The sequence below is a fragment of the Nelumbo nucifera genome, chromosome 4 (genome assembly GCF_055504915.1).
Source record: "Nelumbo nucifera cultivar China Antique chromosome 4, China Antique-T2T, whole genome shotgun sequence".
Classification (NCBI taxonomy): Eukaryota; Viridiplantae; Streptophyta; class Magnoliopsida; order Proteales; family Nelumbonaceae; genus Nelumbo; species Nelumbo nucifera.
Genome location: NC_142652.1, coordinates 97207945 through 97223123, shown reverse-complemented (window position 1 = coordinate 97223123; position 15179 = coordinate 97207945). Strand labels below are relative to the sequence as shown.

Below are 15179 nucleotides of genomic sequence, written 5' to 3'. Positions count from 1 at the left end.
AAAAAGGCGCATGCCTCACCTTGCACCTTGCACTTTTAAAACACTGATTAAGAACCTTCCACAAATGTCTCCAATTTTTTTTAAAGTCAATGATCCCCAAGCACGCAAGGGAATTCCCACCACTCCAATCCACACTGTTCTTTTTATCCTTCCATTAAGAATCCCTCTTGCTGTTGGAAACCACCAACCTAACCTTAAGTCTGATTCCTCCTCTTCTCCCTCTCTGACTCTAGAACCCAAGCCACAACCTCTCTCCTCTAAAACATAAATAGAAGCAAGCCCCCAGCCAAATTTCTAACACCCACAACTCTTTCATTACTCCATTCAAGCTTCGCCCAAGCTTCAACTGTTTTCTTCTCCAACTCGAAGCCCACAAACCTACCAACAAGACATGCCTCCAAAACCTTCAGCTTCTCGTTCAAGTTTTCTTCTTGTCTCACATCAACCTGGACCACACCGACCTCTTCGTTCTTTGATACTCTTCACCTTCATCTTCAAGCCATGTATTTTAGGTCACACCTTCACCTTCAGTGGGGTATCCAGCTGCATGTAGAAGCATCCATTGGATGAATGATAACTGTGCCCAACCTTTTTTTAATACTTTTCTTGTTTGTTCATATTTTCTCCCACTCCTTCATATCCAATAATGTGTTTGAAGGAAGCAACACTTTGACCTTATACACTCTACTTCATGGGTTGTCATCTGGACTTTGTGGAGAGAGAGAAACTGCAGAATTTTCTATACCAAACCATCTCAAGCTAATGAGGCCTTAAGAAGTGTGATGGAGTCAAACCATCTCAGGCCTTAAGGAGTGTTTGTCTTCAAATGGCCCAGTGAGCTAGAATGTGAAGAAATATTCTTGGGTGAAAACAATGTGTTTGTTCAACCCTTTCTCTTCTGATGGCATTCTAAGATGTCAGCAGATAATTGTAAACTCATCTATTATGAGGGTTGTGGACCTTGTGGTACATCCTCAATGGGAACCTCCTCTAGTTCAATATATCAAACTTCATTTTGACGGCTGTAGTAAGGATAATTCAGGTTTTTCAGGCTTTGGAGTATTCAGAAATTGTATGTGGGACATTTTCACTATCTACTCAAGACCAGCAGGTTATGGCAATGTAATTTGAATAGACTGGCAAATGCAGAAACCATACCAACATAATCATTGAGGGAGATCCCAAGGTGGTGGAGGGATGGGTACAGAGTGAGGAAAGATGTCCTTGGGTGTCCAAGAATGTACTGAAGGAGATAAAAGAATTAAAAAGAGACAGGGTAATTAGTCTGAATTAGGTGTACAGACCTGCTAATGGTATGGCTGATGGGTTAGCAAAACAATGGGTGGAAAGGAGGAATCTTTTTGGGGGTGATGGGAGTACATTTTGATGTCTTGTTGAGCTGTTCTTCCCAACCTCTCTGATTCCAGCTCGTAAAATTTAATTTCTGATTATAAAATTGCTATTGTTGCTTATCAAAAAAATATAGTCTTGCCTTTTGTATTTCATTCCAGAGAACACACCTTGTTATTATTGTGCAGTCCCTCACTGTATGGCTTGTTAGGGGTTTCAGTTTTTCTCACCCCTCCAATGAATATGTCATACTTTCTCAGAGAAAAAAAAAAAAGAAGAAAAAAAATATATGGGATACCCATACCCCATATCCATGTCCAGAATTTTAGGAAATGGAGAGTTAAATCTCTATTTCTAGTAATCCATGTCCGTGTCAGTATGTGCCTTGGTCTTTTAGCAAGCAAGCACAAATGCCCTCCCCTGTAATAGAATGTGGCTCAGCTAATGTAATTAAATTGTGCCAAAGTGTGATTAACTTGAATGCAGATACTCTAGCCAAATTTTTTTTGATGAATAACTGATTACTTCATTGAATTTAAAGGAAAGTGTACAAGAGAAAGTGAGAGAGAGACAAGCTCTCTTATCTCTCCCCTTTAATTTTAGTTATAATTACAACTACATTTGAGCCCAAAATGTTTGAATTCTCCCAACCCCTTGCTTGGCTAGCGCATCGGCCATTGAATTAGCTGTTCTTTTCACCCACTGTATTCTCAGTTCCATGTCCTTTGTGATCCATCTGAATTTTTTCTTCTCACTATTGTATTTCCACATCCTACTTTCCTCATCCAGTAGCCAAGCCACTATCAGTTTGGAATCCCCTTCAATGATTAGCTTTCTAGCATTTATGGTTCTAGCCCTTTGCACCCCTTCCATAATTGCCATTACTTCCGCTCTTAGTGAATCTCCTTCACCTGCTGGGCCTGAGAATAATGCACACACTTTACCCTCCTCATCCCTGAATACACCTCCAATTCCTGACCTTCCTGGGTTTCCCATGCTACTGCCGTCAAAGTTAAGCTTTATAAATCCTCTTTCAGGAGGGATCCAGATAGGAATAACAGGCTGCTTATTGACATTTGAGTCTGCCACTATCTTCCAGTTTCTAATGATACCATCAATGGATATAGGTGAGAAGTTTCCTAAGGATTTCAGCCATTGAGCCACTCTAATCAGTATTGATTCAATCAAGGCCTCTTTTGTTATCTCCTTTTTCTCTAAAAATTCTTGCATTTCTTTCTTCCCACACTACCCAGATTATTGCCACCCTAGCACTCTTCCACATGATGTTACCGATCTTCTTCGGCCATGGACAGGAAGTTGGATCAAAGAGACTTTTGATGTCAGCCGGAGGTGTCCACCTGCATTCAAATAAGGAAAAAAGCCATTCCCAAATACCAGCAACAAACGGACAAGTAATAAACAAATGAAAGCAAGTCTCACTATTAGCCTTACACAGAACACATCAGTGTGGGAAAAGGCACCACTTTTTCCTCTTCCTTTGTAGCCGGTCAAAAGTATTTATTCTTTTGTGTACAACTTCCCAACAAAAAGCCGCAATCCTAGGTGGGATAGGCTTGCACCATACCTCCTTAACAGGAAAAGATTGAGGGGGAACTAAGGGGAGGTTAGGTTAACACTTTGAAGGAGTTACAGGAAAACAGACCCGAAGAGGAAGGTGTCCAAATTCTTTCATCAGACTTATCAGGATCAAGGAAAGTTCCTTCAAGGTTTTGATTAAAGAGAGTACACTATCAATTTCTGAATCCCTTAATCCCCTTCTAAAGCCAAAGTTCCAATCAAAACTATTGATTGAGTTTAAAGGGACTAAGAAAGTTGAAATGGGCTCACTCTTGAAACATGATAAAGAATACAAAGAGGGGTATAAGTCTTTCAAAGGGGAGTTCCCATACCAGATTTGATCCCAGAATTTGATTAAGTTGCCAGAATTGAGTCCATACCTTACAAGAGGCAAGAACCAAGGTCAAATTGCTTGTATGGCCTTCCAAGGTGAAGCTCTGGTAGCCCGTTGCAGTGATCCAGCGTCTCATCCATTGTCCAATAGCCCGTGTATGCTCACCACCACCCTTGCCCATAGTTTCTTTCTCTTGGCAATCTCCATAGCCAGTTCCCTAGTAGAGATAAATTTCTTTTTTGCATATTTCCTATTCCAAGACTCCCATACTTTTTATCTCTACTATCTCCCAGCACACCTTGTGATCTCTTTTCTCTTCTCCTGGCTCCCATAAGAAGTCCTTTATTAATTTCTCAATGTCCTTGCTTACTCCCACCGGCATTTTGAAGACTGACATATAGTACACAGGGAGGTTTGCTAGGGTCGACTTTATTAGGGTTATCCTACCTCCTAGGGAAATGTAGCCCTTTTCCCAACATGTCAGTTTCTTTGTCACCTTTTCTACAACTGGATTCCAAAAGCTTGACTCCTTCAGGTTGGCTCCTAAGGGTAAACCTAGGTAGCTTAAAGGCCATTGAGAACTAAAATTATATTTTTTTCTGCTAGAGTAGTCTTTATGCATTGTCTAGCTGTTTGTTATAGCTCATATGCATCTCTGATGTATGCAGTGTTTTGTCACACGATATAATACATAGTTGACTTTTGATCAAAATACTGAAAATGATAAAAAGTACATGGTTATTAGCTAGTTGTTTTATGTCCAAGATGGTTCTAGTTCAAGTTTTGACACCATAAGCTTCCTTTTAGCATTAAATTAGAGTCGTCCATGCCTAATAGGCTAACAAAAAAATAAAAACGAAAACTAGTAGGACTGGATAAAGTAGATCGATTCAGGTTGAGTATCTTCTTTTACCAGGTTTCCCTACCTTTTCTTTCGAAACAAACACAGCCTTAGGGGATCAGGCAATAAGGTTAAGACACTGTAGCGGATGACTCAGACCCATATAGATTGTATTGAGCTTTATATAGAAGTAGAAACTATAACACAACACAACATAACGCAAATAGGAGTTCAAGTAACGAACCATCCTCGTTCATTCTCTCCATCTCTTCTGAATGGAAACGTTTGAGTATGTCCATCATCTTCCGTTTTGTTGCCTCATCAGATTGCATTTGCCGAAGCTCCTCCATAACATTTTCTCTCATGAAAGACTCCGTGCAACGAAGACTATGTGTCTGGTGGAAATAATCAACGAAAGTAATAATTAAATATTATGTCTTGCACCGTTGATAATAATACTCAGTTGTCCACTAGATATATTTGTATATTGCTTATGGACAATTGATATAATTTCTTGTCATTCTAACTGCATGGCAACATCCAAACACATCTATCCCTATCCATGCAATAAATTCAGAGTATTATCCAAGTACAGGACTACAATGAATGCAAGAACAGATACAAGGAACAACTACCACACCCAACTTCTATTTGGCCAAAAAATAGGTTAATGGATCCTTTTGGAAAATGTCCTCAACCATAAATCCAATTCTAACCAGTTGTATAAAACCAGATTCCTAAAGGGTAATTCTTAATCATTTGGCATTGTCCATTTGGTAGCAGCAGATTCATACCCACGGAAATAGATGGGTAGTTCAATCAAAGCAGCCCATGCCTAACAGGAAATGGGCCTCAAATTGTATTTTAACTAAAATGAGGTAAGTTGTTTCATCCATGGAAAAGTAAACTGCACCCAAAAGCGCTTGGTAATTGTTACAGAATAGGAAGTAAATACTAGGGAGATATGATTTACCTTGATTGTAGGACTGATTTGTAGGAGATATGATTTACCTTGATTATAGGACTGATTTGTAGGAGATATGATTTATACCTTGATTGTAGGACTGATTTGTAGGAATTTAATTAGTCTTCTTTCCTAACAGAGAATTTGTAACTTGTATATATACATACGAGATTGATTGAATACATATAACAAATTCTTCTTCTTCCTCTGTTTACTCTTGTTTTGCATGGTATCAGAGCATCTAATCTCTACCTGCCCTTTCGTTTTTTTTTCCCAAGTAAACAGTAGGTAGAGGAAAATTTTTGGGTGTTTCGGGTCACCTCCTTGGAGCAGTTTTTTTTTACTCTAACCGCCCATCCAGGAAGAAGCGTCGCCCGCCGATCGGAGGTTCTGCAAAGTCCAGCAGTCAGCAGCCCTGCGCGTGTGTTTCACGCGCCGCCTGAAGATTCTGCCACAGTCACACGCGTCGGCGCGTGGAGGCGCGTCTATCGCCGGAAAATTTTTTGGTCGTTGTCTTTTGGCTCGCCTCGTCCTGTATAGCACATATTTGTGCTTTGTTACGTGCATATCCATTCCAGTGTTTTCAACAGGTGTGCTCCGTTGATTTTCGGTGTTCAAAATATTCTGTTTATTTGAACTTTGAGATTATGGCAAACAAGAAATCAGTAGTTATGTTGGATGTTGTTCTAATGATGTCAAAAATAACTAAGCATAAGCTTAATGGCTCTAATTATCTGGATTGGAGTAAAACTGTTCAACTATATTTGTTGAGTATTGCTATGGATAACCATTTGACTAATGACCCTCCTAATGATGACTCGAGAAAGTCTTGGTTGAGGGAGGATGCTCGTTTGTTCTTGCAGATACGCAACTCCATTGAAAGTGAGGTGGTTGGTTTACTCACTCACTGTGGAATTGTTAAGGAATTAATGAACTATCTAGAGTTCTTGTACTCCGGAAAGGGGAATATTTCCCGCATTTATGATGTGTGCAAAGCCTTTTACAGGGTGGACAAAGGCGATAGATCTCTTACAAGCTATTACATGGATTTCAAGAAAACATATGAAGAACTTAATATGTTGCTTCTATTTAGTACTGATGTGACTGTTCAACAAGCTCAGCGAGAAAAGATGGTTGTTATGAGTTTTTTAGCTGGCCTACCTTCTGAATTTGAGACTGTTAAATCTCAGATTCTTTCCAGTTCAGAGATCTCTTCTCTACAAGATGCTTTCAGTAGGGTCCTTCGTACAGAAAGTTCTCCACCTGTTCAGCCTAGTAGTGCCCTTGTCAGCCGCAATAATACATCTGAATCAGGGAGACAACAATACAGGAGTGGTAGTGGTAGAGGATCCAGCAATTATGACAGGTCAAGTAACTATGACAGGAATACTAATACTCGTGGACAGGAGTCAGGAGAGATAGTGTGTCATTACTGTCATAAGCCGAGACATATGAAGCGGGATTGCAGGAAGTTGCAGAATAAGAAAACTCAATCTGCCCATATTGCATCCACCATGGATACTTCTGAGAAGTCTGTTATGATATCTGCAGATGAATATGCCAAATTTGCTCAGTACCAAGAATCATTGAAACCTCAATCTACTCCTGTTACTGCCATCGTCGAGTCAGGTAAACCCAATACATGTCTTGTTTCCTCCTCTTCAAAATGGGTCATTGATTCTGGAGCTACAGATCATATGACAGGTAATTCAAGTCTGTTTTCTACCTTTCAGTCACATAAATCTACCTCTCCTGTTACTTTAGCAGATGGGTCAACATCTTGTGTTATTGGGTCTGGCACAATTAGTCCAACACCATCACTTCCTTTGTCATCTGTTCTTAGTTTACCTCAGTTATCATTTAATTTAATTTATGTTAGCAAACTCACTCGTACCCTTAATTGTTGTGTCTCATTTTTTCCTGATTATTGTTTATTTCAGGATCTTACGACGAAGAAGATTATTGGTAAGGGACATGAGTCTGGAGGTTTCTACATCCTTGATACACAAGTTCCAAGATCCATAGCCTATTCTGGATTTGTAACCCCTTTTGAAGCACATTGTCGGTTGGGCCACCCCTCTCTCCATGTGTTAAAGCAAATTTGTCCTCAATTTCAGAGTTTGTCGTCATTAAATTGTGAGTCTTGTCAGTTTGCTAAACACCATCGTCTTAGTTCGAGTCCTAGAGTCAATAAACGAGCTAGTGCTCCTTTTGAGTTAGTCCATTCAGATGTTTGGGGTCCGTGTCCAGTTGAGTCCAAAACTAGGATTAAGTATTTTGTTACTTTTGTTGATGATTACTCTCGTATGACATGGTTAAATTTAATAAAAAATCGTTCTGAGGTGTTTTCTCATTTTCCTGCTTTCTGTGTTGAAGTTAAAACTCAATTTAATGTTTCTGTACAAATATTGAGAAGTGATAATGCTAAGGAGTACTTGTCAGAATCCTTTCAAACTTACATGCTTCAGCATGGCATTCTTCATCAAACTTCTTGTGTAGATACACCATCTCAAAATGGGGTTGCTGAACGGAAAAATAGACACCTTGAAACTGCAAGAGCTTTGTTATTTCAAATGAAGGTTCCTAAACCTTTCTGGGCTGATGCAGTTTCCAAAGCATGTTTTTTGACTAACCGTATGTCTTCGTCTGTCCTTCAGGGTAAGACTCCTTATCATGTTCTGATTCCAAATAAAACATTGTTTCCTATTGAGCCTAGGGTATTTGGATGTACATGCTTTGTTCGGGATGTTCGTCCTCAGGTTACCAAACTAGATCCAAAATCTTTGAAGTGTGTTTTTCTTGGGTATTCTCGTGTTCAAAAAGGGTATAGATGTTATTGTCCTACTCTTCACAGATATCTTGTGTCAGCTGATGTTAATTTTCTAGAAGATACACCTTTCTTTCCATCTACTCCTCATTCAAGTCGGGGGGAGGATGATGATTTGTTATCTATACTCTGTCACATCATCTGTTTCACATCCTATTGAATCTACTCCTGCCAGGCCTAAGCCACCTACAGTACAAGTTTATTCTCGGCAACCAACCCCTCCGGATCCATGTCCTGCACCAGCTCCTTCGTCGGCAGATCCAGTCTCAACTGATCATGTTCCTTCGTCATCAGAACCAGTCTCTAATGATGATCTTCCTATTGCTCTTCGTAAAGGTAAGCGTAAGTGTACTTATCCAGTATCTTCATTTGTGTCTTATAATCATTTGTCGTCCTCTTCTTGTTCTTTTATTGCATCTCTTGATTCTATCTCTGTTCCTAAGACTGTTAAAGAAGCCCTTTCTCACCCTGGATGGCGTAATGCTATGATTGAGGAGATGAATGCTTTAGAGGACAATGGTACTTGGACCTTGGTAAATTTACCTGCAAATAAGAAGGCTATTGGGTGTAAATGGGTGTTTACAGTTAAAGTCAATCCTGATGGGTCCATTGCCCGATTGAAAGCCCGTCTTGTTGCTAAAGGATATGCTCAGACTTATGGAGTGGATTATTCTGATACCTTTTCTCCTGTTGCTAAACTTACTTCTGTCAGGTTGTTTATTTCTATGGCAGCTACTTATAATTGGCCCATTCATCAGTTAGACATCAAGAATGCTTTTCTTCATGAGGATCTTCAGGAGGAAGTTTATATGGAGCAACCGCCTGGCTTTGTTGCTCAGGGGGAGTATGGGAAAATTTGCTATCTTCATAAGTCTCTGTACGGGTTGGAGCAGAGTCCTCGTGCTTGGTTTGGAAAGTTTAGTCAGGCAGTCGAGAATTTTGGTATGAAGAAAAGTAAGTCTGATCATTCTGTTTTCTTCAAGCACTCTGTTGCCGGCATCATTTTGTTAGTTGTGTATGTGGATGATATTGTCATTACTGAGAGTGATACTATAGGGATTTCATCCCTTAAATCCTTTCTCCACACTCAGTTTCATACCAAAGATTTGGGAATGTTGAAATACTTCTTAGGTGTTGAAGTAACAAGAAGCAAGAATGGAATATTCTTATCTCAAAGGAAATATGTACTTGACTTGTTGTCTGAGACGGGAAAGTTGGGAGCTAAGCCATGTAGCACTCCAATGTTTCCTAACTTGCAGCTCACAAAAGATGGTGAATTATTTGAAGATCCTAAGAGATATAGAAGATTGGTTGGAAAGTTGAATTATCTTACTGTAACTCGTCTAGATATTGCGTATTCAGTTAGTGTGGTGAGTCAGTACATGTCCTCTCCAACAGTTAATCACTGGACAGCTGTAGAACAAATTTTGTGCTACTTAAAAGGAGCACCTGGGCGAGGAATTTTGTATGGCAATCATGGTCATACTAGAATTGAATGTTTTTCAAATGCTGACTGGGCAGGATCCAAGGAAGATCGAAGGTCTACTTCCTATTGTGTATTTGTTGGAGGGAATTTAGTTTCATGGAAAAGCAAGAAGCAGAATGTTGTCTCACGTTCGAGTGCAGAATCGGAATATAGAGCTATGGCCAAGTTTGTGTGTGAAATAATGTGGATATATCAGTTTCTAACTGAAGTAGGTCTTAAAACTTCAGTACCAGCCAAGTTATGGTGTGATAACCAAGCTGCTCTTCACATTGCATCTAATCCTGTTTTTCATGAACGAACTAAGCATATTGAGATTGATTGCCATTTCGTTCGTGAAAAGATTCAGCAAGGTTTGATTTCCACAGGTTATGTGAAAACAGGAGAACAACTAGGAGATATCTTCACGAAGGCTCTTAATGGGGTCCGGGTTGATTATCTTTGTAACAAGCTGGGCATGATTAATATCTATGCTCCAGCTTGAGGGGGAGTGTTACAGAATAGGAAGTAAATACTAGGGAGATAAGATTTACCTTGATTGTAGGACTGAATTGTAGGAATTTAATTAGTCTTCTTTCCTAACATAGAAATTGATTTGTAACTTGTATATATACATACGAGATTGATGAATACATATAATAAATTCTTCTTCTTCCTCTGTTTACTCTTGTTTTACAGTAATAAATAAGCATGTTCAATTAGGGATTGAAAAGATAAAAGAAAAAAAAAAGGCTTCTTTATCAGTGTGCAATCAAGTACATAAAGAGAGGCCCCAAATTATAATAGGGTGTAGTTGACCTTAGACGGAAGCTCTCAAGGTAATCCAATCCATTCGGGTATCACAAGTGTAATTAGGGATGGTAGTGGCTCAATTATGACTTTGTTCTTGGGACTAATAGGGACTGGAGATTCCATAAATACATAAATTATGGCTATGAGGCTAATTATGCAGCTAGACAGGTGGAAGGAAAAGGGGACTCAAAACTGGTAATTTCTTGATTGCAAAGAAGAAATCAAGAAGTGTAGACTCACAAACAAGCTTTAAGGGAGATTGGATGCATTGCCAAGGAAACTCTTCTAGTGTAAGCTTATCTTACACTATAGGTCCCAAGCCCAGATAAAGGAGGATTGCGTCAGGTTGGCAGTCGACACTAAAACTCATGTCATACCCTCATGAATATGGACCCTAATTTGTCTTTTCATGCTCATGCTAGGGTGTTCTCCAGAAACGACTCACTGCACCCAAACCCGAGGGTAGTGTTAAATGGGCAAGGATTCATTAGGATTGTCCCTGTAAGCGACCGCGACACCCAGATGTGGTGTCAAATAGGCAAGGGTTCCCACATCACTTTGGATAGGGACGGGTAAAGAAGCTAGCTAGTCCAAGAAATACGGCTTTGGTTAGCCACTTGGAATGTAGGAACATTTACGGGAAAAACTATGGAATGGGTATAGCAGCAATAGAGGCTAAAAAGGATTTATATGATGATGAAAGATTGTCACAATGTCTCTAGTGAGGAGAGTGGTAGTTACGGAAGATGAGGAGAGTTGCGGTGAATGTCGAGAGGATTGGGAAGATGGAGGAGCGGATGTCGGTTCTACATGTGAGCCTGATGGGAAGAGTGGTAGGGAAGGAGATGGATGAAAGGGAGTTTGATGCCTAGACGAAGCTAGAGTGGGGAAGAGAGAAGGTCTTGGGCGTGCGGAGATTGAGCGCAGAACTATGGTTATTCATGTTTCAGTCCAAGGAAACCGCAGAAGAGGTTTTGAAAGGGGAGCAGGAAAAAGAGAGGGCCATAGACCTCAGTTAGGCTGGTGGTTCCCGGCGGTTGGAGAGCTAAAGAAAGGAAGAGTGAGTTACGCGACTTTGATTGCAATTGCAGGGATACCCCTCCATGCATGGAGCATAGTTACCTTTGAAGAAGTGGGTGCAGCATGCAGTAGATTCCTTAAGTTCAATGGCCATAATAGAACGTGGGAAAAGATGGACTTAGCTAGGATTCTGGTCGAGGTTGAGAATCCGGCAGAGGTTCCTACGAAGCTGACTTTGGAGTTTGCAGGGGAGGAGTATGAACTGAGAATATTGGTAGAAGGGGTTGATGAGTCTTTTCGTAAAGAGGAGAGAACACACTGAAAGTACGAAGAGAAGGGGAGGCTGGAGGGAGAGATAGGGTGCTCGGAAGCTCAAGGGAGCGTAAAGGCGAAAACAGGAGAAAGGTAGGAGACAGGAAGGGAACCAAAGAGTCGGGCGAGGGAGGAGGGAGATGCTGAGAGGGAGCCAATAGTCGAGTGGGGGAGGAGGTTGATGCTGAGTCAGATTCAAGCTCAAATAGGAAGATACACATGGGCGAAGGGGCGGCCAAAAAGGACGAAGAAGGGGGACAAGTGGACGAGATGGAGGTAGACCCGACTATTGAATGGGAATCTCAAGTGGGGCCAAGGAAGAAGGGGAGAGAGGAATCGGTTACAGCCAGTTGTGTCAACCAAGGAAGAAGGAGAAGGGACAACCGCTTTAGCAGGTTGTTGGTGGAGTGTAAAAGAAGAAAGGGCAAAAAAGACAAGAATTTTAGGGGTCGTATGGGAACCACCTTTTCGTCTTTGAGGAAGGGTGAACAAGCTTCAACAAACTCTCAGAGCAGGAAGTGGAAACTGTCCAACAGGGAAGGTTGGATCTGGGTCGTTACGAGACACAAAGGAGATGAGAAGATTGGGGTTCGAGAAGGAGGGAAACCAAAGCTCCTTCGAACAAAACACAAACGAGAGTGAAGAGGGAGAGATCTCAACAGCACCAGGAAGAAAGAAGTCTCTAGTGAATGACAATCACGCTCCAGAGACAATCGTAACAAAAGTTACAACTATTTTTTGGAGCAAGGGAGGAAGAAGTAAGAGTGGAGACAATAAACGAAGGCAAAGAGGATGAAGTGGAGGCGATCGCAACTTCAAACAACAAAGCTCCGCCTCTGGTAGGGATCGAGGCAGTTCCAGGCATATTTGAAGATGTTTTTAGTCAGCAGGAGGTGAGTGAGCTCAACAAGGAAGGCCTACTCCCTGCCCCTTTCCCTCGTCGTTCTTCTCCCCCTGGAGCATTTTCCATCTTTGCCCCACCTCTGTTTTGGAGTAATATTGGGTTGTTTTCGATGGGATAGGGAAGATTGTATCCGTGTGGGGGTAGGAAGTCTGGTACAAAAAGAAAATGGGGGGTGAAGGAAACAAATAGTCTATAATAGGAAGAAAAAAACAAAGAAGCTTGAGGAGAGGAAGTAGGGGAAGGAGGGAGCTGGAGTGGAGGAGCTGAGGGACAAGGTAAAAAACAATCAGGAAGAAAGAGAGAAGGTGGTAGTGAGGAAGGTGGGTATCGAAGAGCTAGCAAAAAGACAGATAGAGGTAGGTAAAGCCTTGGATCAGTTTTTTTTCTAGGGGGAGAAGAAATGGTGAGAAAAGCTATTGATCAGTACAAGAGGTCTGGAAGGGAGAAACAAGAAGGAAAAGATAACGAGGGAACTACTGAAGGAGGGGAAGAAGGGGAGGGGCGACACACAGGTCTGACGGAAGAGGAATAGAAGGGCAGATAGAGGGGGAGAGGAGAGCTACAGACATGAAGCTTCTATCTTGGAATGTAAGGGGTCTAAGAGATGGGAAGAGGAGGTTGAAAAATGGAATCTTTTGATTTAAGGTTGAAAAATGAGATATGAGGGTCAGATAGAGGAGAATGGGCTGAGGTGGATGCAATGGGTCTGCCAGGGGGTATGGTAGTATTGTGTAATATATGGAAGGAAAGAAATAGGAGGATTTTCAAAGACAAGGTTTGTAGCATGGAGAAGATGGTTGCGGCTATGTGTAACAAGTGTTCTCTTCACCGCGCCATCAAGTGCCATCCATCGTGCCTACAGCCGCCACTCCAGTGTCCAAGTGTGTGTCATGGGTGGGCTATGCAAGTATTTTTGTATGGGGGATTGTCAATGGCATTCTTGTAATTACCTAGTATGATTTTTCATCCTTTTGATGTATCTTTATGTCACTCCCCCAAAAGCTTAACGTACTCTTTGAGGGGAGGTAGGTAGTTGAGTGAGTCATAAGCGTGTAAAGGTTAAGCACGAGATCCCCTCGACACTGAATTGTGTGCTTATGCTTGCCATCCATTAATGCAATACAAGTAGCCTTTTTGACTAATTTGTGTGCCATCTTGTTGCCTTTTCTTGTGTTGTTGCTTCTTACATAGGCTTACTCGTCACATTCGAGTGTCGCATGGGGCCCCAGCGACTAGCCCCATGACAGTTGGTATCAGAGCAGGAGCTCCAACACACACATTGGACCCTGTCTTCGCCCTTACTTCAGCACAATGAAGAGCAACCATGACAATGCCGATGACACACTACACGGGCTACACCAAACCCACGACACCAATGAGGCTCCACTCGACGATCCTGCCAAGACGCAAGCCCCAAAGGGCCGCACAACTAAAGCTAGCAAGCATGACAAATCTGTCGACCAACTAGCTAGCATGGACATGCGCATCCTACGCTGCGAGGCAACAGTAGGTGAGACTCGAGATTGGGTCGACGAACTCCATCTCAACATGGAGACGGTAGAGAATGTTGTGGTGGAGCTGGAGAGCCGCTTTAACGGAGCCCTCCGAGACATCCAGAACACCTTGCAGCAGTCACAAGCCAGCACTTCCCAAAGCAGCCTTCAAGGCATGATGGACAGCTTCCAAGCACAATTGGATGAGATGAGGGTCGAGCTGACAATCATGAAAAGAGCTATGGCCAACTCCACCGGCCCTTCATCTGCTCCATCCACCCACATCAAGGTGCGCCAACCAACTCCATACTCTGGTGCTCGTGATGCTCAGGAGCTTGAAAACCTCTTGTGGCAACTTGATCAGTACTTCTCCGCGATTGGCATCCATGATGACCAAACTCAAGTACGTACAACCGCCATGTAATTAAATGATATTGCAATGTTATGGTGGCGTAGATGTTGCAAGGACATTGAATGTGGCACTCGACCCTCAACACCTGGGCCGATTTCAAGAGAGAGACCAAGCGACAGTTCTTCCTCGAAAATGTTGAGTACTTGGCACAAAGAAAGTTGAAGAATTTGAAGCACCAAGACTCATTGCATGACTATGTCCAAGAGTTCTCAGCCCTGACCCTTGAGATCTCCGACATGTCTAGCAAAGACCTTTTGTTCAACTTCATGGATGGTCTCAAACCATGGGCGGAACTCGAACTACAACGGTGTGGGGTGAAGGACTTAGCAACAGCTATGGCGGTGGCCGAGCAACTAGTTGATCTAAGGAAGTCAGAAGAGGAAGACCACCAACCACATAGCCCATGTACCAATAGCTTGAGTTGGGGAGATCAGAAATCAACCTCTACACAGGAGAAACCGGTGCCCACTAACAAGCCCAACAATTACCAACAAGGGAAGAAGCCACAAGGAGCCCCAAGCTATCAGGGCCACCGGTTCACTAGGAGACCAACTACTCCTGCGCCTTGTTACCTTTGCAATGGGAATCATTGGACGAGTGACTGTCCAACACGGAAGAAACTCACTGCCCTCATCGCCAAACTCAGCAACAGTGAAGAGAGCGATGAGAAGAAACCCATAGCGGTGCCAAGAGTAGGCGCCCTCCAACTCATCAACGCCATAATTAAGAAAGAGGCCACATCCAAGCGGCCCACCAAAGCCCACAAGGGGCTGAAATATGTAGACATCACCCTCGGCGGGAGGCCGACCCAAGCCTTGGTGGACACTGGTGCCACCCATAACTTCATCTCGCTTGCGGAGGCAAAGCGA

General features: G+C 42.2%; 1 protein-coding gene across 3 annotated transcripts in view; it reads right to left on the bottom strand.

The window, feature by feature from the left end:
* LOC104610848 (HIT-type Zinc finger family protein) overlaps positions 1 to 15179 on the bottom strand; it is a 66341-nt gene that overhangs the window by 25009 nt on the left and 26153 nt on the right. For all 3 annotated transcript variants that reach the window (XM_010277669.3, XM_010277670.2, XM_088903449.1), the window contains one exon: positions 4348 to 4498. In XM_010277669.3, the coding sequence (XP_010275971.1) occupies positions 4348 to 4498 (151 nt within the window). The remainder of the gene's footprint in view (positions 1 to 4347; positions 4499 to 15179) is intronic.